The sequence below is a fragment of the Chinchilla lanigera genome, unplaced genomic scaffold (assembly GCF_000276665.1).
Source record: "Chinchilla lanigera isolate Chin_1 unplaced genomic scaffold, ChiLan1.0 scaffold00022, whole genome shotgun sequence".
Lineage (NCBI taxonomy): Eukaryota > Metazoa > Chordata > Mammalia > Rodentia > Chinchillidae > Chinchilla > Chinchilla lanigera.
Window position 1 is genome coordinate 18,440,317 of NW_004955423.1, and position 25,920 is coordinate 18,466,236.

A 25,920-nucleotide genomic window follows, 5' to 3' on the forward strand; every position below is an offset into this window, starting at 1 on the left:
GTCTGGGCTGAGATAACAGTGTTGTGAATTGTCAGCATATAGGTGGAATTAATTTTTCACTGTGAAACTAGGTTGAGATCCAAGTGGAATACAGGTCAATAGTGTATGTTTGTGAACTGTACATTGTAAGGTCAAGTGAACAGTGACAAATGTGCTTATAGAAAAAATTAATGCAAAGAACAATACAGATGAAATAGTAGACTCTATTTTGTAGTGTATCTAATAGAGCACTGACTGGATCTAGGAAGGACAGCATTAGAAAAAGATATTATTTTATGTCAGTACAACTACATTGCTTATGCTGAAAGTAACTTCTACCACATTACCATCTATGGGGTTTTTTTGCCTTCCTTTTTCCCTCAAAGTTTCATTAATTTTTATGTAAAAATTTTTTTAAAATGCTGAACCCTGAGTAGTAAATATCCTCAGCAATAATTGTAGCGAATAATTATAGGAAATTAGGAACTTTAAATTTATTTTCATATCATAAAACTGAGATACTATGGCTTAGACAGTTTTAAGCTACAAGAGTGTTATTTTAGTGAAGCATGTTGCCAAAGAGACTTTACCAGGTATCGGCCAGAGGATTATTTTAGAAGAGTAAAATATATCAGTCTAGCTAATTCGTAAGCCCACTCACTCTGCGTAAATCAGATGCACAGGCAACTATGTAATTGTTAGAGTGTACATTTTAATAAGCACATTGAGCAAATTTTACTGTCAATGATACAGAACCACACAGATATCTTGTTAAGAATGGAATCCTCCAGGGAGGACATTTTTCAGAATCTAACAATACCTTGTAGATTTCACAAATACCAGATTGGTCAGTTTGCCTCTTGACTTGGACATCCCAATGGACTTACAACATTCACAACTAACCTTATTTTTATCAGTTTTCAAGCCCTGGACTTGATGCAAATCCAACCCAATACCATTTAGTGTCTTTCTATATTAACCTTTTTTATGATTTCTTGGTCTGCAAGAGAATTACCCCCAAAAAGAGATGTATACATCCTGAGATAGCAGAGTTTAGCACATCTTATTAACAAAAAATTAACATTTAGAGTTTTCTGATGAATTAAAGATAAATGTTTCAATATTTATTTGTTTTTTTATCATGCCTGCTTTCTTTATCATGTAATTAATTCCGTTTTCCCCCTGGGATTTCCTTTAAAAGAATTTTGAGATTTGGGAAACCTAAAGTTTTGTTTCTTAAATTTCTTTATATTATTTTATTTTATTAGTACTATCCATATTTGGGGTACATTCATTCTTGATACATGGGACATGTACAGGACACATTTTATTTCTTTTTATGTCAACGTCCCCTCTCTCATTTCTCCTCTGTCAGTGGTGTAGAACACTCCCTACTTGCCAGATTTTCAAAAATTCCTAGTCATAAAACTATATTCATACACACCTACCCCAGCATTTTGTCTGTGATATGCACTTATGCCAATTCATCAAAACAAAATTGTCTCAATACATCTGTTGTCAAAAGTGTTTTAAAAATAACATTGCTTTAGTTAATATAAATTGAATTATATGTTATAGAAATTCTAAATTCATAACTCTATCTTTTGCATGATTTCATTTCACATGCAAATATTAGCAGCTACTTTGATAATTCTGTGTCATGTGCAGAATTTTACTTGCTTAATACTATTTTTTATAAAATCTGTTTTTTCTATATATATCATCGAAGAGTTTAATATTTTCTTAATAATATACATGTATTCCTAGCACATAAAAATTCTAGAGAATGAGTATTTAAATCTAAAACTGGTGTAGGCATGGTGGCGCATCCCAGCACTCAGGAGGCTGAGGCAGGAAGATCACTGTGAGTTTGAGACCAGACAGAGCTACAAAGTGAGCTCAAGGCCAGCCTGAACTGCATAGTGAGACCCTGTCTCAGAAAGACAAAAGAAAAATTTCGTTTATAACTGGTACAATCAGTAAGACATTTGTATGAAAATTTCTTCACAATATTAATTATATGTTATTTAAAATAGTAGTGATATACAGCATACATTTTTTATTTCTTGGTATTTATTTTAGATATTTCTTAATTAGAATCTTGTATAGTTTTCACTTCTTATATTTGGTACTACTTATTTTACATGGAAAATTTAGGGGTAAAGATGAAACTTAGGAGTCATTTCCTTTTTATTCTATAAGTATGGTTTATATAATGTGATTAAGAATGATATTGTAGCATTCTTCTAAATTTAAGTTTTATGACCTATGTGTGTTTATCTTGGTGAGTGAATTTTCTGTGTAAAAACTTGAGAAGAATATATTTTCTGCTATCAAATTAAGTAGTGGATGTCAATTAAATCTGGTTGCTATTAGGTAAATTAATAAGGAAGAAAATAAGAGCTTTTAATTTTAGCTTCCTTAATTCTGTCTTGGTTTGTTTGTTATGCAAATCTGAGTTTTGAACCTTTAAAACACCTTAAAAAATTAGGAAACTTAAATGTTTTCATTCTTTTTTAAAGAATTTCTTAAATCATAAAACCCAAGTGTGTTTAATTACAATATTTAATTCTTACACATTTTTGCTGAGATATATTTTTTAAAGCTAAAAAGTAGACATTGTACAAAATGGAAAGAAAAGGCATTGAATTAGGAAATATGATTGTCTCACATTTAGACTAATATCCCCTGAGCCACACTGGTTTTTAATTCTTACAAATTTCTTTTCTGATTCTGTATGGTACAATAATAGCATAGGCATGCCATTGTACATTAGTAGAAACCTACAGAAGATAAGAGAGTAAGCCCTATTGTAAAATATGAACTATTTTAGTTAATAATGTACTAATATTGATTCATCAGTTGTTATCTTGATATAGTATGAGTTTATCTAGATTTTCTCATTTATTTTCATTTGAATTATGTTGATTTAATTTACCTGCACATGGTAGAAATTTATTCTTAATCTTTCAAGGAGCCCCCAGGTAGATGACTTGAGGTTATACATTTTTTCTATACTATCATTACTGACTTCCTTTCATGAAAGCTGAAATTGCCCATAAATAATTAGATCAAAATCATATATATATATGAGTGATATCATGTAAGATTATGTACTAAAGTATTGAGCCACAAGTTTTAGATAAATTTAATTAGTCAAACTCACATGCTTTTAGATTTCTGAATTCTAGATGCCTAATGAAATTGCCATAAAAATACATAATATGATGGCAAATTGTCCTTTTAAGAAATAAATACTGTTGATTACATTTGGAAATCTATATTCCAATTTAATTTTATCTGACTGCATTTTTTCACCCTTTCTCCAATATCTGTTGTTCTCTTGCCTTGTTAGTTGTTTGGTGAATATTTTTTTATTTACTTATACATAAAGCAGAATGATTTTACTAGCTATGTTAAAGTACGGCTTTGCTTGTCTCCTTTTTTGTTTCCTTCTATGGAAGTGGTATGGGTTTAAGTAGGTTTTTAAAGGTGATGAGTATTTTAAACCATTATCCATTTATCCTAGATGTTTCATGGAACAATCATAGAGGAACTAATCAATCATGAAGAGTGGAGTCATTATAATGAGAATATCATAGAAGATCAGAAAGATTTTGTTTTTATAAAATTCAATGGTCTTCACTTAAAATCTATGGAAAATGTGCAATCATGCATTTCTCTTAGAGTGTGCATTTTCTCAAACAATTTTATTACAGATATACATCCACTTCAAACTTGTATAAAATTAATCAAACTTGATCTCCATGGAAATCAGGTAAGCAAAAATATTTAAGATATTTGTATCTAAATAAAGTTTATGTATGATACACACTTGTGTTATCGATTCACAATATTTTCCAGGTTTTTTTTACTTAAATTATAAACAAAAATTTTAAAATAAATTTAAAAGCACCATGTGCATAGACATGAAATTAAAAATATGAACAAATTTTTAAAGTAAAAATAGATGGGGGCTGGGGATTTAGCTCATTGGCACAGCACCTGCCTGGCAAGCGTGAGGTCACGAGTTCAATTCCCGGTACCAGAAAAAAAAAAAAAAAAAAAAAAAAAAAAAAAAAAAAAAAAAAAAAAAAAAAGAAAAGAAAAGAAAAAAATGAACAGTGCATGGTTTGGTGTATTTTACTTCTTAAATTTATAGACTGTATAAAAATACTTCTTGACTCATTAATTCTTCATTTCAGGAGTATATTAGAAAAGTTTAAAGTCAGCCTGTTTCCAAGGAAATTGAACTGGAATATGTATATTATGATAGCTTATGGGGATAATAATATCCCTTAGTTATTGTGGGCTGATTAGGTCTGCATTCTCCTGAATGAATGTACAGCAAAGGCTAAATAAAGAAAGGCAAATGGAATGATTTCAGGGCCCCAGGATGATTAAAGCCCTCTCACATAATTCAAGATTCTTTCAGGGCTAAGACCATGATCTTCTCTGGGTGGCCCATATTTATTTGGTTATCAGAAGAAGGGAGTGGAGTACTCAAGAAGGGCAGAACCACTCAAGGACTTCTCTAAGTAAGGTACGAAGTTAATCCACTGAAGAATCAGATGCCTGAGGCTATAGTCTTATCTAGTTGAGATCTGACCCAGGTGTCCTTGGTTGTGATCTTGTCTGTCCTTTGAGGATTTCTGGTTTCATCCATCACTACAGGTTCTAGCAGGATTATTGACTCATGGAGGTTCACTTACTGTGAGTCCGCCATTTCCAGATAAGGAGCCTGGGCCTTGGACAGATTCACAGGTGAACACAGAAAGCCAATTGGTTAATATTAAATCCTGCTCAGAGGCACTTTGTAGTGGTCTCCAACAATAGCTTATTCCAAATTCTCAATGTATAGATAATGGAAACCTTTCTTTTCAATAATAAATTAGAGTTTTGCCATTTGGAAGGAACTTAGTTTTTGATGTTTAATGTTTTACATTTTCTGTGTAATTTGTAGAAAAGTAATACTCTTAACTAAAATATTTTTTAATAATATTTCAGATAAAGAGTCTACCAGATACTGATTTTTGGAGTGGATTAAAGAATCTAAAACTCCTCTACCTTCATGACAATGGCTTTGTTAAGCTGAAGAACTTATGTGCATTATCTGCCTGTCCAGCCCTCATTGCTCTCACCATGTTTGATTGTCCAGTAAGCCTTAAAAAAGGGTACAGACATGTTCTTGTTAACAGTATATGGACTCTCAAAGCGCTGGATCATCATGTGATTTCTGATGAAGAAATAATTCAGAACTGGCCTCTTCCTGAAAGATTCAAAACATGTAATGACCGACTTTTCTTTAACTTCTGCCCTGCTTTAAGAAAGGTAATTGGCTGCATTGATTTCATTTTAAATAAATTTAGAGAAGTAAAATTCTAGCTTTTACATGCTAAACCTACTTATATAATTTATTCATAGTTTGAATCATTTCTATAAAATATAACAAATCAGTGAATATACTAACAGTTTATACCTAAAAATTTTTAAAGGCTTCTGTACCTGTTGTATAAAAATGTGGAGCTTAAAATCACCAAGCATTTAAAAATACTTTTTTAAAAATTTGAGAGTAGATCTATAATTTATTTATATTTTTACATGAATAATTTCATTGGAAAATATTTGAGTACTAAAAGGAACAATTTGTCCTGTTGGAAAAGGATAAAATATTCAATTTTTACACAATTTGGTGACATTGTCACAATCAATTCATCATCTGTTGGTTTATAAAATATTGGAATAAGTAATTGAGAAAACACAGAATACTATTTTGTAATAGGATTAGAGGATACTGGATTGATAAAAATACAGAAAAGTAAAGAATACTGTGTTGATAAAAATAAGACAAACATTATAGCATATGAATGTTCAAGTAAACAAATAAGAGTTCAAAAGAGAGGATTAACTTTGCAACAGTTAGTAGAACGTCAGGTATAAGATATAGTAAGCAATAAATCATATAATAGATAGTGTTTTGGGTGTGATCTATGTATCTATCTGTCTTTGAATATGTTTTAAAAAATGTATTGTTACATATATTCACCCTTCTCAGAACATCATACAGTGTATTTACCCAAAGATACGAAGCCATCAATAGGTGATAAAATCTAATTGGAACACCATGTATATGTATATCAACCAAAATGTCATTATTTGGAACAAGAGTGAATATGTACAAAATCTTGAAGAATAGGAGATTATTTCAAATGGTGATACAATTGAAAGGGTATATGAACCCTGAGGAGTAGTCATGCATAAGGTAGCTTAGTTCTAAACTTTTCTTATAACTGCATGTGATTCTTTAAATATATAAGTATACTAATGATTCTGCAATAATAATTTTAAAAACTTTGTTTTCAATAATCTGTAATAAATGGTTAAAAAATTTTAAAGGTAAGACACTGTTTGAGTCTAATGTCTTAAACCTGGACCTCAAGTGAGAATTTCATTTCGGTATTCTACTTGTATATTACAGTATAATCAAAAGTAGGACCACACTGATACCTTTAAGGAAAATCAAACAGATTTATGGACTGAAGTTTCTTTAGGAAAAAAGAAAATTGAGGAGGAGAAATTGTTAGAGGGTAACTTGAGTGAACACTGAGCAATGTAAATTTCTTAAGAATATCAATTACTTTATACGAGTAGGAAAATAGAATGGTTCTCTCATAGTATGTCCTCTATAAATAAATACTGCCCAACCCCATATTTTGCTGGTTGAGTATTGTGGGGAAGAGATAAAGCTAGGGTGATGAATTACTTTAGGCAAGAAATGATGTGACTGGGGTTTATAAAGGTAGACAACAGTGTCAAATTAGTGGTGTAGAAGGTAGCAAACACTTATTTGGTGAAAGTCATTGTCATAGGTACTTAATAAATTTTATTTTTTCACTCTTTCATTAGATACAAAATCTGTCATATGATAAATGAGGTGGATTCTTCTAAGTCTTGAAGATTCACTGGTAGTTAATATTTAACAAATTTCATACTTTCACTTGTGTCCAGTGGAAAATAATAGGAAATAATCATGCAAGTTGAAATAAAACAAAAACAACCATGAATACTGGACAATGTTATTTAGAAAAAAGTAAAGGATTAATACAGGAGGAAAAGGGTAGAGATGTGGGTTATTTTAGTTAAGGTAGGTAGAACATGGTTTTCTGAAAAATATCTCACTTATTGTTCATCACTTCCTTTGATATGGAAGGATATTACTCTTATTTCACAAAAGAAGATGAGGCATCCAATTTCATGAAAATGGGATTTCCATAAATCTGTCTAGCATAGCTAGTCCTTCAATCTGAATTGCATCACAAATGACAGTGCAGAGATCTGATGAGGTATTTTCAGTATTTAACTTTATTAATACATATTTGCAGTACAGAACATTTAAATTCTTTGTGGAGAGTTGGTACATGTGTTTACACATCTCAATTTGGTTTTCATCCCTTCACCCATCTTTTGATCTCCTACCCATTTAAAATTGATGGGATATTTTTAACTGAATGTAAGAGAAGAAGAATAAGAAATACACCTTTAATATTTTGAACCTGGACACTGTTGATTGAGTATAAAAAAGAGATTGATGAGATAGGAAAGTACATGTCAGCCATGCCTGTCAAGTTTTTATTAGGTAAATAATAGCCCCTATGAATGTCTTACTTAGTATACTTTCATTATGATAACTGGCTTACATGGCTACCATTATATACAAATGATCAGTTTTTTTAAGTCGACACATTTACTTCTTTAAAAAAAAAACTCTATTCTATTAGCAAGGAAGGAAGGATAAGATGGGGTTCAAAACAGATGAATCATAAGTTTGAGGTCAGTGTGGACAAGGTGGCAAGACCCTAAAATAAATACATAAATAAATGAATGAATGAATAAATAAATAAATAAATTAATTAATTAATAAGGCTGAGGATATAAGTCAGTGACAGAGCATCCCTGAGTTTAACCACAAGGCCTGCAAAAAGTAAAAAAAGAAATAAATAAAAAAGAAACTATAGATTCTGGAATGGCTGATAACACTTTTTATCGTGGAGTGAAAATGAAATTGATAATGTAGTGGAACAATGGTAATTTGAGGTAGAGACTTACAGCTCAAGCATTTGACATCATTTGTTTTTACTTTCCATGTAAATGTCAAAAAATATAAAAATGCATTATATATGTATGTATATATATGTGTGTGTGTGTGTGTGTGTATGTGTGTGTGTGTATATATAAAACATGCCAAAAATATTTACTGTGAATTCCTGGTTGACTTAATAGAGTAATATACTGTGCCAATTCATCTTAATTTGAACTTGATTGTATTAAGTGACTCCTGGAGTGGTGACTGGCTCATGGGAATGTTACACTATTCAGTGATGATCTACTACTATTCATAGCTGAATGTGCAGCTGGAAGTTGGGGGTCAGTTGGAGCGGGGGGTTTGCAGTCTGTCTTGGGAAGGTACAGCTGTCACTGGGACTCTTTTTCTCTGCCCTGCTTTGCAACCTTCATGACATGAGTAGCTTTGCCCCACATGCCATTCTGACATGTTTTGTTCTTCCCAAAACTAGGGGAGATAAAAAATGGAATATAGTCTATATGAAGAACACACATACAATAAGAAAAAAATAATGCTATGTTTACAAAAAAACTAATTTTAATTTATTGATAAACTTGTATTATAAAACTTGAAATAAATTATAAATTCATTATAAAAATGTAGAAGCTGAAATCAACATGGTTATTAACAAGACTGCTTACAACAAAAGTAATGCATATAAGTAAGTGTAAAATACTAAGCATATATATTAAGTAGAATGAAACAAAGTGTATTACATTAGTCACCAACAATGTGGAATTAACATTTCAAATTATTAAATGATTGTTTGTTTGTTTGAGGCAGGGTCTCACTATGTTGTTCAGGCTGGCCTTGAACTCGCGGTGATCCTCCTTCCTCAGCCTTCTGAGTGCTGGGATTACAGGCATGTGCTGCCATGCCTGGTTTATATTTTGTATTTGAAATACTCCCTGCCCCATAAAACTCATATGGTAAGGCTTGGTTACCAATGGATGGGCGTGGTTTTACCAATCAAGTATATTAACTCACAGGTGACTCCAAAATTCGATGACATTGGGAGATATTGGAAATAGAAGATGCAGCCTAGTTTAAAGGATAAGATTATGGGGTATGATTTGGGAGACTATATCTGATCACTACTCTCTTACATTGTGTGCAGATAACAGTTTACTTACCTTTAAGTGGACAAAGTCTCTCATGAAAAACTGTAGAGAATAGAATCAAGTAGCAAAATACTTTTCAGGTTCTGAAAGAAAACCATTAATCCAGAAGCATGTAGGCCAGTGATGGCGAAACCTTTTCAAAAGCAGTGCCCAAACTGCAGTTCAAACCCACTTATTTATCACAGAGTGCCAACACTGCAATTAAACCTGAATACTGAGGTTTTAGTTTAGAAGAAACAATTTATGTATTAACATCTTATGTCTTAAACAAACAAACAGATAATACACATGCCATAGATTTGCCGACACTGGTATCAGCAATGAAAATATTCTTTATGAATGAAGAAGGAATTCATATACTTTAAAATTAAAGAAAACTAAAAGAATTTGTCACTAGAAGTCTCATCAAAAAATAATGACTAGAGGAAATTTTCTGCATAGAAAGAAATTGTATAAAAAAGTTTTGGCATATCAGGCAGAAAGAAAAAATATAGTGAAAAATATGGTAAGTTAAGTCTACTTTTCTTTTCTTGTGCCTTTGCAATTATGTTTAAAGGTTGATGGAGAAAAGCACTACAGAATCTGATGTTATTAAATATATGTAGAAGAAATGTATTTTAAAAGATGTAGAGAGTTGCTAAAGGTGGTCAATTTTCTATATATTTCAAGTGAAATTGGTAAAACCTGACATTTTTAAATGTATCAGTTCATTATAATATGTATATCTGAAACAAATAAAAATAATTTACAAAAGGTATAACAAATATCCTTACCAGTGGTACTAGCTGGATAGAGGAATCGAAGAGACTAGCCTTAGGTTCTCATAGAAGCATCAATTCAGCAACTATGCCTAGGTGAAAAATGTCTTTATGAAAACTCTAGAAATCTAAGGGGTTGGTTAAAATACCACAATAGAGTACAAAATCTGTGGGAAAAAATATTATAATATAATAAAAACTATTTTTATATTATTTTTTCATTGCTTTCCCCAAGTTAGTACAGAAGAGCAATAAGGAGGAGACCATTGACCTATGATATATTCATTGAAGCATATCCAAATTCCTTGGGATTCAGACGCATTGCATGAGAGGTGCATTTCTGCTTGACCTCATGAAGAACACTAGAGGAATGCACATAGGTAGATCATTAGGAAACATCTAGAAACAAAGAAAAAGTGAGAGAGGCTCTCAGTGGCTAGCATGCACAGATACGGGCTAGCCCCACTGGCCTTGCCAGTTGTCTTACCCAAACCTGATGCCATCTAGTTTATCCTACCTGAGGTCACAAGCTGACTTAATCTGCCTTTGGACTCTTGAGGTCCCGTCTGTCTTTGTATGTAATGGACCCTAATAGTAGGCTCTGATAACTGTAAGAGCCAGCAAAATGACCATTCACTATTGCAGAGTGGGGTGACTTATGAATTGTCCTTTGATATTCAAACAAAGCTGTAAATTCTAGAAGACATGGGTGCATCTTCAAATGTTTAGTCACCAGTACAATCATATAAATACAGAGAATCAAACATTAAAGGAAACTAATACAGCTCCAGTAACCAAGTCCATAGAAATGAGATCTATAAATTTAGTGACAAAATTTTCACAACAATAGTAAGGAAAGTCAGTAAATTACAAAAGAACATAGAAATATACATATATCAGAAAAATAACACATGAAAAAGAGAAGTTAAATATATATATATATAAAAGTCACTAAGTAATAACAAAGAGAAACCACAAAACTGAACAGTACAGTGACTGACATGAAAGTTCAGTAGATAGCTTCAGTAGCCAATTTTATCAAATAGAGGAAAGAATTCATGAAACCAAAGATGTTCTTTGAAATGAGTCCAGAAACAAAAAGATAAAAAGAATGAAAGAAGCTAGGAGACTTATGAAAGATTATCAAGCAAAGTAACATATTTATGCATTTCATAGAAGGTCAAGAGAGAGAAAGGGGAGAAAGTTTATTTAAAAAATAAAAACTAATGACAGAAAATTTTCCAAATCTGGGGAAGAAAATGGATATCCAGCTTGTAATGCCTAAGTGTTTACAAAGACATTGAACCTAAAGAGATCTATTCCAAGACAAATTATAATTGAGCAAAAATCTTGTAAAGAGAAATTTGAAAGCCACAAGAGAAAAATGACTCTACAAATACAAGTGAATCTACATAAAAGGGTTAGTAGATTTCTCAAAAGAAAAGTTATAGACCAGGAGAGAATGGAATGTTATGTGCAAAGTGCTGAGTGAAAAATGTGAAAGATTAAATCAAGAAGAAGTAGAAAGCCAAGAAGACAATAAGAAGTAGTGGAAAAGCTTTGCAATAAAGAAAAGTCCAGGGCCATGACTTAAGTCACCTAAATCTTCAAAGAAATATTAACGAAATACCTTTTACACTTTTCCAAAATTAGAGCTGAAAGGACTATCGTGTAACATTTTAGGGAGGTCAGCATCACACCGATACCTAAGCCAGACAATGAAACCACAAGGAAAGTTTATGTCAGTGCTTCAGATGTGCATTTAAAAGGACATCCTCAATAAAATTTTAGGCAATAGAATTCAATAACACATAACAATATTATGTGTCATTACCAGGTAGGATTTATCCCGATAAGCAGGGATCCTTTAATAAATGAGAATCAATCAGTGTGATGCATTACATTATCACATCATCCAAGGATAAAATCACATGATAATCTAAAGTGACACAGAAAAATCATTCAATGAAGTTTGTCATTCACACATGACAAAACTCAACAGCTTAAGTAGAGGACAGTTTGTAAACATCATAAAGGAGATTTAGAAAATCTTCACAGCTAATTTCTTAATCAATCCAAAGAAACAAAGCTATTCTTCTAAGATCAAGGCAAGTATTCCATTTGATTTGACCATTTTTATCTAACACGGTGATCATCCTGGCCAGAACAATCAGGCAAAAGAAAGAAAAGGCATACAAATTGGCAGGCCAGAATCAAATAGTCACTGTTTACAATTGACATGATCTTATACATAGCAAACTCCAAAGACTCAACCAAAGAGCTGTAAAAATTAATGATTCCAGTAATGTTCCAGGCTACAAAATAAAAATTAAAAATCAGCATTTCCACCAGAACCAGCTAATAAACATATTATCTCCATAAGTAGCCCACCCCAGATATTTTGTTACAGTGATATTACAAAGCTATAGTATATAAATATCTATAGTGTTTGTGAAGAGCGTTTGACTGTGTGTGTGTGTGTGTGTGTGTGTGTGTGTGTGTGTTAACATAAGTCTTCACTTGTACCGTTGGTATATGCTACTTTTCCCCTTGCTGAGCAAATTGTGCCAAATTAGGAAGTTCTGATGGAATAATTCACAAAGGAGTGAAAAATCCTATGGTTTGGGGGCTGGGGATTTAGCTCAGTGGCACAGCACCTGCCTGGCAAGCATGAGGTCGTGAGTTCAATTCCTGTACCGGAAAAAAAACAAAACAAAACAAAAATCTTATGGGTTAGATACACATAGAACTAAACATGGAACTAGAAAAGAAAAAAAAAGTATAGAAATATTTAAAGTGTTAAGTTAATCAGTAATTTCTTTGTAGAATTTTGTGTAGTTTGAAAAGAATATAGTTTTAGGAATATTTTTAAAAGATATTCTCATTATCAGCATGCAAAATATTCTCTTCCATATGAATCATTACAGAAATATTTACTAATGTTCCTTTCAAGTCTTTCATTATACTCATTCTGTGTACTTGGTAGAGTATATTTATTTCATTATTTTAGCTCTTATTTTACTGATTATTGATTGATTTCAGCTGAAATGTTATGTTGTTATCTCCCAAATTTTTGCAGTAATTCTTCTTATTGGATTGAAAAATTTCATACTATATTTAGCTTATTAGTTTCATAATTTCACATTATTTTCTAATTTGGATAAATTGTTTACTTTATAGCTTTCTCTCTGTTAACTTTTGGAAGTACAAATATGATAAGGCATGTGAAAGTCCCTTAAAAAATCTAAAACACTGTATTATTTTAAGTAATACTGTAAAAATATATTGATAGGTAACATTGTTTTGATGCTTAACATGCTCCAGCTATTATTTTGAATGCTTTATAAATATTACATTACAACAACCCAATGGGATAATATTATATCTCCATTATATAGATGATGAAAAGAAGGATAGATGGGTTATTTAACTCCACAGCACGCAGCTTGCTCTGAGATTTAACTAATGCAGTTTTTATTCAGAGCATCACTCCTGTAGTGGAGGAAATGCATTACTTTTCCTACAGAAGAGAAAACTTCCACTTACCTTGAGATACCAAATGGTTTATGGCATTAGCATAAATTTACAGGGATACCTTTATTGGCATTTTGCAAAATAATTGTTTTAGGACATCAGAAAGCTATAGTATACCTGTAATTTATTTTTTCTTCTGGAAGAGACATTAGCACTGCTCATAGCTGATGATTATTCTACATATCTCCTTAAAGAGAAGGAACTATAACTCAGTAGGAAGCAGGACTCATCTATAAACTGCAGTGTGAATTTAGTGGTTCTTTGCTGGTAAGAACTGGATCTGATGAGGACAATTGTTGTCTTTATTTCCTCCTGTGTTCTTTCCCCTCGTTTCCCCCTTTCTTTCTTGTGCACTTTTGTATACTAAATATTGAACACCTTCTTTGCTGAGCCAAATCTAAATATCACTAGACAAAGTACAGTAAACAAACATACGTGCAGATTTGGGAAATCACATTTATACTATAAATCAGTAAAGGTTAGTCTTTGCTTTACAAAAAAGGATTATTACTTAAAAGTACTTTATAAACACAATATAATGATTTTTTTCTTTTTTTAAATATAAAAAATAAGAATTGTTGTGGTCTGAGTGTTTATGCTTCCCCTAAAAATCCTGGGTTGAAATTTGCTTCCTGATATGATGGTATTTAGAGGTGAGTACTCTGGGAAGTGATTCATCCAAGGAAGTGGTGTTAGTGCTCTTACAGAAGAGGCTTTGTAAAGATCGCCTCATCCACAGTTCAGCGAGATTACAGTAGGAAGGCATCATCTATAAAAGAGGAAGATAGCCTTTTTCAGACATCCACAGAATCTATTGGTGACTTATGTTGGACCTCTCAGCCTCTATAACTGTTAGAAATAAATTTTTGCTATTTATAACTACACAGTATATTATTAGGTTTTTTTTTTATAGTAATCTGAATGGACTAAAAGACTATTGAATCAAATGCAGACTCTAGGGCAGCCTGACTTTATTTTTCCTAATGAACATGATAAGATACCAGGGAATGGAGGAAATTCTGCCAATGTGATGTTAGACCAAGAGGTAGTTGGGAACATTTGCTACATATCACAGTATAAGTTTCAGAGAGAGGTCCAGATATAGGCTGGTGTATAATAAGTAGCAAATTGATATATGGAAGGACTCATCCGTGATAAGGCAAACAGGAATCCCCCCAAAAACCTTAGAGTTAGGCACAAAATTAGAATAATTGACAAGTTAAATAGAACACAGTTTGAGAAAGCTGACCTTTGACAGAATGACTTCAACAAATTGAGAAGAAATATTTGAAAATATTGAGAAAACAATAATAAGCCAGAGAGTGCAAACCCAGGATATCGAAAACACATGAATAGAAATTACAGTAGAGAGAATTAAAGCAAATAAAGGAGAAGTAAAACCTAAGAAATAATGCTGAAAACATCATGGATCTGCTGCATCCATGGAAGAATTTAAACAGTCTTCAAAGGTCAACTTTGTAATGGAACAAAAATGAAAAAGAAAAGAAAGTGTAAGTCTCATAGTTCAGATAGGTTTTTGACTGTAAAGAGCCTAGGCACATAGAGGTATTGCCACAAGTGTTGAGCAAATAAGGTAGAAAGCACCTGCAAAAGCATGGAATATTGAGAGGCTGGCAAATTCAAGTGACAAGTGACCTAGTATTCATAGAACTTAGAAGATGTGTTCAAGCATGTCAAATGATGTTGGAAGCAAAACAGGATTATAATAGTAAATGTAATCCAACCAAGGAGACAGGACTTCGTTTGCAAGATCTTGGGAAAGCATCTAAGCTTTCTATGTGATCCCATTTTCATTCTAGAATAATCATCCTGTATTCTGATATTTTGGAGCACAGGGGAAGTTGAACTGATAAAAGCTGCTTTAGCTTGAGTGCATTTAAACTTTAAAGAGTTTTATATGCGTATTCTGGAACCGGGATACAAACAGCTAGCACTTTTCTCAGGGGGCAAGAGGAGAAGCATTTAAAACATGCAGGGAACAAGACTAGAAAATAATTTAGATTACTGTAATTATCAAGGAAAATTCCTGGGAAGATGTTAGTTGGTAGTTTCTGATCGGTACAGTATCCAGCTTCAATTTGTTGTTTACAACGGGCTCTGGTGTATTCACATGGGAACTCAAAGTGCGAGGCCCATCAGCCTATCCTAGTGTGCAGGCCTCTCAGTTTATTTTATCAGAGTGGTTGGGTGTTTCTGAAAGAGTTTATTAGATGTTTGGGCCTCAAAGTGTTGGTTTGGTAAGTTGGTATAGGGCATATAGATTATAGGAAACAAATTGAAGGATACTGATGCATAGAATTAAATGATTTATTGGATGGGAAAGAATGAGAAAGAGGAATGTGTTCTTATTATCTAGATTGACATAATGGAAGTAATTCTAATTACTGTATAGGTAATACAATATGAAGTGGGCATTTTTGTAGATCGAGGAAAGAATGATATCAATTTTTTATATCCAAGTAGAGAAATGTAATTGAAAATTCATTCTATGAGTTTGTAATTTAAAAGATAACTGCTAAACCGGGTGTGGTGGCACAGGCCTATAATTCCAGCACTCGGAAGGCTGAGGTAGGAGGCCATCCTGGGGTAAAAAGTGAGCTCAAGGCCAGCCTGAAATGTATAGTAAGACCCTGTCTCAAAAAGACAAAAAGAAAAATGGGTAATTCTTGACAGGTAATAGAGCTGTATATATAATCTCTATCTGCAGCAGTAAGATATAGCAAGAAATGTGATCATTTGAAGAAAGTTAGCAAGTAGAAATAAAAAAGAAAGCCTAATTTAGTAAATTGAGATTTAAAAGAACATAACCTAAATTAGCCACTAGAGATTAAAAATTATCTGGGCATGATGGCATATGCCTGTAATCCAAGCACCTGGGAGACTGAGACAAGAGGATCCCTGCAAATTCAACGCCAGCAAGAACAGTCTGAATTATATAACATAATCCTGTCTCATGCAAATAAATAAATAAATAAACAAATAAATGTGAAAAAGATGAATGAATGAATGGACAAAAACACAGGTTACCCAAATGTTTAAATGTCTTTCAGAAGGAGAGGAAGCAATAATAAAGGCTTAAAAAAAAATTAAAAAGAGAAAAATCGGGAGTGTGATGTTATTGCAACTCAGGAAAAGAATTGTGTTAAAGTAATGGATTAATTGACATTGCCCAATCAAGTTTGGAGGCCAACTTTACAGACTATCTGTACTTTGTGATTTGATAGTCGACTGATAATCAAATACTGGTTATAAACCAGGAGACTTCATCCTAGATAGATCACAAATTGTTAAACTTAGCTTATGTGGCAAAGATAGGTCAATAATTGTGTCGTGGAAGAAACCTTGGATTTTTAAAACTTCAAGATTTAGTAAGTAAATGGCTTTTTTGAAAGGCTTATTTCATGTCTGGGAAGGGACTATTGACAAAGACTTGGGAGGGGGTACTTTCAAACATAACATCAGAATTAATTCCTATTTGTTCATTGCTTGGAAACCGTAATATGTATCAGATAATTCTGTGACCTTAATATTATAAGCAAAGGTCCGAAAGGTTAGGCAAAGGTTTTCCTTTTTTAGAAAGTAGTAAACAAGACTAGAGAGAGATTGGTGTAAGAAAATGAGATAAATGAAGCCTCATGACCTGACAGTAGATCAGAGCATTCTTGAATATGTGACTCTCTTATTCTCAACAAAGGTTGTGAGGCCTCTTGTTGACTCAGCCTATAAAGGTGGATCAGGCTCAGGCAAAGCATAAAACCTTAACCAAAGTTTGGCCCAGAAGGGTTTTATTCTAATTAACAGTGGGCACTAAATAGTTCAGCTAATTGTTAGTAAATATATCTATGTCAGGCCTTAAAGGGAAGCAAGAAGGGCATTATGAGTTTAGGTGTATCAGTCATATGAGGAAGAAGATTGCTACTTTACTGTAAGGCACTTCCTAAAACAAAGAGGTGAGGTGATTTCTTAATTTCCAAGTCTTTCTAGGATTACAGGGACCAAGCAAAATTTAACACTGTCAAGTCTGATGGACGAGTTATTGCACAGGATAATATTACAGCAGGATATCATTCTCAGATCAATGTCAGGAAAATCTTTTGGAGGAATGGACTTGGTTTCCAAAAGGCCAAACTACTGAGACAATTGAGTGGGTAGTTCAGAAAAGTGGATTGGCATGTGCAGAGTGCATTAAGGTGTCACTAACAGGCCTCTCTCCGGAGTTTCAGAGGTTGGATCCTGTCAAAACGGAAGCTACTCCATCAGGTGAGGGAGGGAGGTGAGGCTGAATAAGTAGGAAACAAGTAAATCAGGAAGGACGTTCTGTGCCAAGGCAAGAAATTTGTAATGGGTCTCCTGGTGCCATCAAATAAATATATTAAGCAATCTTGCCATGCGATCAGGTTTGCATTTTGGGATTTCACCTTCAGCTGTAGTACATATTATGGTTTCCAAGCAGTGAACAAATAGGAATTAATTCTAATGTTATATGTGAAAGTATAAACCTGAAGCAGAACTTTTCTATAATGCTTTGTGATTTCTTATACAGTACATAGCTAATCATGTACACAGGACATAGAAGTGTATGTTTTGAACATCACAGAGATAGTAATCTTCAGATTAAGTGCCCTAAGCATAAATGTTATATTTTAAATGCATTATTCTACACTGAAAACAAGTAATAGTGACCTTATTTCTAAACACTCAAGTGATCAATGAGATATACAGAGTGTATTGTCTCAAATTGAAAGATTTTCAAGAAAGGAGATCCTTCTTAAAGGTAATATCTTTCCCAAGGGAATGCATATGTTCAAATAAAAGCATGTAACATCTTAGTAAAGCTATAGCATTTTAAACTACTGTAACTTATTTTATCAATTCAACATACATGAGTTTTTTTGTTGATCCACAGCCTACCTTTAAATTTCATTGGCCACCATTCCATTCCACTTCTTTGAGAGATCAGAATGATTATGGTTAAAATATTCCATATATGTTATCATATTTGTGTAAGAATCTGGACTGTTATTAAGAATCTTGCATTTTGTGCTGAAATTACTTGATGCTAATGATTCTTAGTATTTTACTTTAACAAAAATGCTACTAAATATATTGACTAACTATTATGCCTAACAGATACCTATGAATATTTTATTAATTTTTCATATCATTATGTTATCAGGCTCATAATAGCTTTAAAAATATTTTCATGAAATTTGAGGTATTGAATGTATTTTCTTTATACAGGGAAAAACTTATGAGGATGAAATTAATAATATTAACCATATTATTTCAAGAATTAATGAAATTCTGGCTCATAACTCACCAGTTTTGATCATTCAAAGATGGATACGTGGTTTCTTAGTTAGAAAGCATTTAAGGTATGCTGTATTTCTTTACTACTTGAATAATAAAACAATAAGAAAATCAGTAATAAAGTCAATTCTCTGATAATTTGCATTTTTTTGTATTCAGTATCCTCAGAAAGATGTTTTAAAAGGTATTTAGGCTAGTTTTAAGGAAAATAACAAAGAAACTATGCTGATATATATGTATATACAGGTAATATGTAGCATAATCAAAATCTGATGCTATATCTTTTATTTTACATTGAATCTAAAGTAATGAGCCTTTACCAATTATTATTTGAATAGTTCTGACATTTAAAAAATCAAATTTAAAGCCATAAATTAGTAACTCATATGGAAATTCCCTCAATAATTGGACATAATAGAAATAGAAGCCATGAACTATATAATGAGATACTGTAGAAATAGAAACCATGAAAAAATATATACAAGGAGTTTATGTTTTGTTTGGATCTGAAGACAGTTTTGCTAAAACGTCTAGCACATCCATCAGTATTATACCTTAGCAAGTTGTCCTTTATACTATTTTTTCTTACATTCCTTTGCAGTTGCTGTTCTTTGCAAATCAAGGAAACTTTTTCTTGAGGCTTTCAATACTCTTGGGAAGATAAGATAAAGATGTATGTAACCAGTACATATGTAATTGAACATGCTGAATATCAAACTTGTGAAAAAATAAGTGAATATTGTATATAGTTTAGTTTGAGTTACAAAACAATAAAGTTTAGGAGATAGAAATGAAATTTGGCTCTGGTGTAGAGCTGGGTATGGTGGCACTTGACTATGATCCCAACACTTGACTATAATCCCAACACTTAATTATAATCCCAACACTTAGGGTGCAGGCAGATTGAGGCAGTTCGAGGCAAGCCTGGGCTAAGGAGTGATTTCAAGGTCAGCCTGAATTATATAGCAAAACTCTTTTTAAATTAATAGTAATATTAGTGATAAAAATACGGATACAATAAGACAGACATTTCCTGAGAAAGTAACATTAGGGGATTTCACTGACATGAGATTAAACATTCTGTGATAAGGAAGAGAAATATCCTCCTTTACTAACCTCTGTGTACTAAATGCGAAGTGGATCCCAGTTTGCTTAGGACGAATGTCTGCACTGCATACTTTCATCATCCCCCTTACAGTACCGTACTTCTCTTAGCTGTGTAGTTGTCGGTGTAATCAGATGCATGGTGGGGTGGTAAGTAGAGACCGCATCCCTTCTTTGTTTTCCATTCTCATCTTGAACATATAACAGACTGCTTGATGCATGTTGAGTACTCTAAACATTTCTGCTGAATTGATAAATGCATCAATAAATTAAAAGAATGTGGGATCTGGAATCAGAAAAGCATTTCTAGATTCTTCCATGGGTATGTGAAAGCAAGTAGGAAACACTACTTCTTTCCTATCTTTCGGATAGGAAAAGCTATCCTAAGGATTGCCGGTGGATTGCCACACTGAGGAGTTCCAAGTGATTGGTCATCTTATGTCTATTTCTAACCCTGAGCAGTATCTTCCAACTCTCAAATATTTTGCACTTTTCTTGAAATGTTTTGCTTATGCTGCTTTGAAATATCATATATTTCACTGAAGCATAATATACATCCTAAAGGATTTAGAGATTTTTTGGTTTTTCAACTCAAGATATATGACTTCAATATTTTGTTGAACCATTACTTGATTTTTTATCAGAGCTAGGCATTAGTTCCTTCTCTAACAATTTCATCACATTTTAATTTAAAACATTTAGTTTTCCATTTTGTTAGAGCGTTTTCTGTTCTGTTTATTTGTAATTACACTCCTTCTAGTCTACTCCCTCTATCTACAATAAGTTTTAAGTGTAAATTCTTTTTCTGAACCCAACAGCTATTTCTACATATGTCTAGTCTTCTTGCTATCTTTTTGTTCATTTTGAAATAATAGGTTATAGTTTTCTTTTGTTAGGTCAGCTTCACTTTCTTTTTTTTTTTTTTTTTTTTTTTTTTTTGTTTTTTCTCCGGTACCGGGAACCGAACTCACGACCTTGCACATACCAGGCAGGCGCTTTTTGCCGCTGAGCTAAATTCCCAGCCCAAGCTTCACTTTCTGACATGTACTGTCTAGAGCATTGTCATTCTCCTTTTCGTCTTTTTCTTTGCCATCACTCTGTAGTCTGTGTTGTACTAGCGGAAACGGTTTGTTGCATTTTTTAATGAAAAATTAGTTTTTCTGAACTTTAAATTTTCTTTTTTCCTTCAGATCCCAAATCATTTCTTCTATCACTTTTGTGTAATGTCCATAAATATTGTGGGTGTGCTTTTTGAGAGCTCCAGCTGTGGTCCATACTATTTCCTTTTTAATGTGGCCCCCCACATTCTCCTTTTTTCTGTTTCTTTGTGTGGCTCAATTTGGATTCTGTCCTCAGGAGCTTCTCCTCAGCTTTGAACCTGGGTCTTTGGGGGTTCAAAGTCTGACAGTAATCAGCATCCTTACTAGAGAATGCTTGTATTCATACACTATGGAAATATGGAAAACCCTTTCAGTGTTTACTTTGTCTTCTTAAATTGACGCTCTGAAGTCTCTAGGAAGTATTTTTCTGTCCTTTTGCTATTTATCACATGCTTCTGATGGAAGATCTTTTTTCTCCTACGTGATTGCTAACAGAACAATGGTCTTATAGGTGTCAGTACATTGTGCCTACTTATTTGCATTTTGGATATCCAGAGGAAACCTTTCTGTAATATGATACCAAATAGTCACAATAGGATAAGAATGGTTAGGTGAATGGATATTTAAGTATCAAGAGACATAAGTTAGAGTAATTCAGATAGTTATTTTCAAATAGTTGAATATTTCTTATAAATAAAATTGATAAAAGAATTAGGCTTAGTGGACAGAAGTTACAGAAAGGCAGATTTCTTATGTTCTGAGGAAAATTTCTAAGTATGTGATGGGCTGTATCATGCGGTTATAAATTTATTTTGACAGAGAGTATTAAAGTAGGAGCCATCTGAACATCACAGTTTTAGTATGCTAAGTTTTTTGGAGCTCAGAGTTTATTATTTATAAAGTTTAAGGTGTTTACATGCTTTCTTTAAACAAATAAATATGATCAAGTGTAATAAAGCTAGGTTTCAGCAGAGGTCAGAGTTTATTTTTTATGAACTTTAGCCATAAATTAGTAACTTACAAGTAAACATGATTCTACTTACAAGTAAACATGATTCAATTCCTTTTGTCTTTTTGAAACAGGGTCTTGCTATACAGTTCAGGCTGGCCTTGGTCTCACTTTATATCCCAGACTGGTCTCGAACTTGCGATGATCCTCCTGCCTCAGCATCCCAAGTGCTAGGATTACAGGCATACGCCACCATACCTGGCCTCAGTGTTTATTAATATAACAGAATCTAGTACAGAAGTAACATAGGATCATTTTCAGACCAGGAGCAAGAGAAAGAGGGCCATAATCATCACATTATAATGTTTCCAGAATGCTTTAGCCAATTTGATAATGTTTCTTTATAAAAGAAATATTGTTTATTTAATTCATTTCTACATAGCAGAGATTCTCAAACATGTGGGTTAAACTCTATAGAAATTTACTTTTTTTATAACAGAGGACTTTTCTGTAGTCCAAAAATTCTTGGTGATTGCACAAAGTCAGGTTTCCAACCTTCTTTTGTGTTTTTACTTTATTTTATATTGTTCTGTGTTCTATCCTCATAGTTGTTTATGGTCCAATATGGCTGACAAAGTTTCAATCATTATATCTGAATGCATTCTGGAAGACTTAGGCAATACAGTACAGCAGAAAGGATGTATCTTACCACCAAAATGTCAACTTTAATCAACTTTCTTCAGAATACTGTATTTCTTCTTTCCTTCACTTGTTTTGCCAGAATTTTGTTACATGAATGTGAATATGAATTTTGTTGTCTCTTTCCATTGGGAAGGAGATGTGCTAGGAACAGAATCTTTTATTTCATTATCTGTATGCAATTTAGCTTTCATTACTAAGGCTGCACGGAGGAATGGTGTTGGACAATATTTAGCAGTTTCTGTCACAAAATATTGGAGAGTAGGAGACAAAATCATGTTATTGCTTAGCACTTCTACATGTATATATGAATAAAGAAGAATCCTAGAGTTGAAAGATTAAGAATTTGTTGCATGAAGATAAAAAACTTCTGTTTACATTCAGGTATAATTGTTAAAAAGGTAATATAGTTAATGTAAGAAATTGATGAAATAGAATTTATTATATATAGTGAAAATGACAGAATTACATAGAAGTCAATAAAGCCAGGAATAGGCAATTTTCAAAAGCCAACAAATCGATAAAGCTTTAGCTAGATTAATAATGCAAAGAGAGCTAGGAAAAATACAAATCATTGAAGTAAATAAGGTAAAAAGAATATCTCTGCAAATGTATGAATTTTAGAAATAATATAATGAACAACTTTCTAACAAATAATTTAGCAGTTTTTATGTGAAATGGGCAAATTCCTTAAAGAAACACAATTTTCAATTTAATTGGAGAAGAAATCAAAATGTTGAACAGTCCTTCATATATTAAAGCAATTGAATCCATCATTGAAATCCTACCAACAAAGAGACATTAGCCCTAAGTGGCTTTTCTGATGCATTATTATAAAATACTTGAAAACCAAGTGTAATTATTTGTACAAAGCATCATACACTATATACAGTATAGTATATTTATTCTAGGAAGAGAAGTTTAGTTTGATATTAGAAAATCAATCACATTAAAGAATAATAAGTGAGGAAAAATACCACAGCCCTTGTTAAACTTGCTCAATATCATGTTAACTGAAACTTGTGAAATTATGAAACTTCTGTGTCTTTGCTTTGAATGGGTCCAAGGAAACTGGTATTTTTGTATCATCTTATCCCATCTTACATAGAATAAGCAGAATTCTAAGGTGGGCCATATGGCCTTTGCTGCATTATATTACTCTCATAATTATTATGTTTCAGAGAAAATGATCTTTTGCAGATGTAATTAACGTTACTTATTAATAAGATGATTTTAAAAGAGATTATCTGGGCAGATAATGTAACCTAATCACACAGGGACTTACAAAACAGTTTCCCCCGGCTGTTAGTGGAACAAAAGAACAGAAAAAATTACCTACTATTTTACCTATTATTGCTGCCCGGTGAGGACAAGACCACCTTCAAAGGGTCTGTGAGTGGGTGGTCTTTGAGCTGGGAATATCTGCTGAGGAACAGGCAACACAAAAATGGGAAACTTGGTCCTAAGCAAATAATTGGATTCTGTGAAAAAGCTGAATAAACTTAGAGGGAAATATTTTTCCGAAGGCTTAGAGCCCAGTCCAGCTACTATATTTGTAGAATTTGTTACTTAGCAATAAAAATTAGTGCATTCTAGAACTCTCCAAAAGAATATATTTCTAAGTATAGATAAGTTTGCATCATTATGTGCTTTACAAAGTAAGGACTATATGTATATCATCATCTTAACATTTGCACAGAAATCAGCTGGTAAAATTTTACATCTATTTGAGATTGAAGTAAAGGTTAGAAAATTAGGATTAAAAGAAAATTTTTTAAATTCAATAGGTATAACTATCTTTTAACACATATATTAGCACTTAAAATGAAATATTGACATTATTCTTCTTGACATATGGAGCCAAAGAAGGATGTCAACTGTTAAAATTATTTTTTGAAATGGTAACAGCCATGAGTCAGCACAACAATATAAGAAAAAGGGAAATAAAGCTAAATAACTAGGAAGGAAGCAATAAAATAGTGATCGCTTATTGATATTTTCATCATGATTGTGCAAGCTGCTAAATCAGTGTTGTTTAAATAGATGTTAATAAATGCCAGCTAGAAAGTGAAAAAGCTACCAATTATAAAAGTGTTAAAGACACTGTTAGTTTAATCTTTGAGAGGCAGACATACATGGTTAGACATACACGCTGGGCATGGTGGTGCACGCCTGTAATCCCAGCACTCAGGAGGCTGAGGCAGAAGGATTACTGTGAGTTTGAGGCCCGCCTGGGCTACAAAGTGAGTTCAAGGTGAGCCTGACCTGCATAGTCAAACCTTGCCTCAAAAAGGCGAAAACAAAAATGATTAGATGTATGAAATCATATTGCAGAAGTGCCTCTGAGAAATGAAAGAAAACTGACAGAAAGGAACAGCGAAATCTTTTAGACTGTTATAGGAATCTGACACTTGAGAGAGAGAAAACGATTGAGTGGGAAGGGCCTCAGATGGAAACACAGCTTGAAGAAATCTTGATGTGGCCAGTTGGGTATCCCTGCACAAAACTGTACATTAGAAGAATCCTGCTTCGGGCAGAAATGGGCCAGCACTGTTACCTTTGGTATGCTCGGCCATTGCTTGGGAAAACCCTTGTTGCATACATAGCGCTGGTCCCAAAGGAACAATACCTGGGACATGTAGTCCGTGTGTGCTGTGCTGTCCCTAATTGTTTGTGGAAAGACATTTGAGCACCACAGTTCCATGGCCACCTTATACTGCATATTTCAGGTTAGTTAGGTATGTGTTAGTAAACTTACGAATTTCTCTAAACAGAGAACTAGCAAACAGTACTAATAGAGCAAGATCGCTGTAAACAAAATATTTTCATGATGTTAGGTGAATCAGTATATCAAAGATGTCAGTTCTTCCCAAACTGATCTGTATCTACAATATATTCCTAATCAAAACCGTTTTTTTTTAGGTTTTCTTCAACCTGTACAACTTGAAAAATAACATTATATTGGAACTTCAGTTTATGTCTGTTCATTCTCAGAATTTTACTAAACAGACAGCAAAAAGTTTTAGACTAGATTTTTCAGTCTTGGGAGACAAGAAATTTTCATTTGTTTTCAAGCCATCTAAAACTGAGGACTCTCTTTCTTACAACCAAAAATTACTCATTCATAAGTGAGTTTATGAGAAATGTATTTGCTGAATTATTAAATAGCATACAAATTACCTGCAGTAGTTTAATTAAATCATAGCTAAAGTAAAATTAGCAA

General features: G+C 32.8%; 1 protein-coding gene across 2 annotated transcripts in view; it reads left to right on the forward strand.

Annotated features, from left to right (window-relative positions):
* Lrriq3 (leucine-rich repeats and IQ motif containing 3) overlaps window positions 1-25,920 on the forward strand; it is a 146,780-nt gene that overhangs the window by 1,469 nt on the left and 119,391 nt on the right. For both annotated transcript variants that reach the window (XM_013514453.1, XM_013514454.1), the window contains exons 2-4: window positions 3,509-3,757; window positions 4,987-5,310; window positions 18,777-18,910. In XM_013514453.1, coding sequence (XP_013369907.1) covers window positions 3,509-3,757; window positions 4,987-5,310; window positions 18,777-18,910 — 707 coding nt within the window. The remainder of the gene's footprint in view (window positions 1-3,508; window positions 3,758-4,986; window positions 5,311-18,776; window positions 18,911-25,920) is intronic.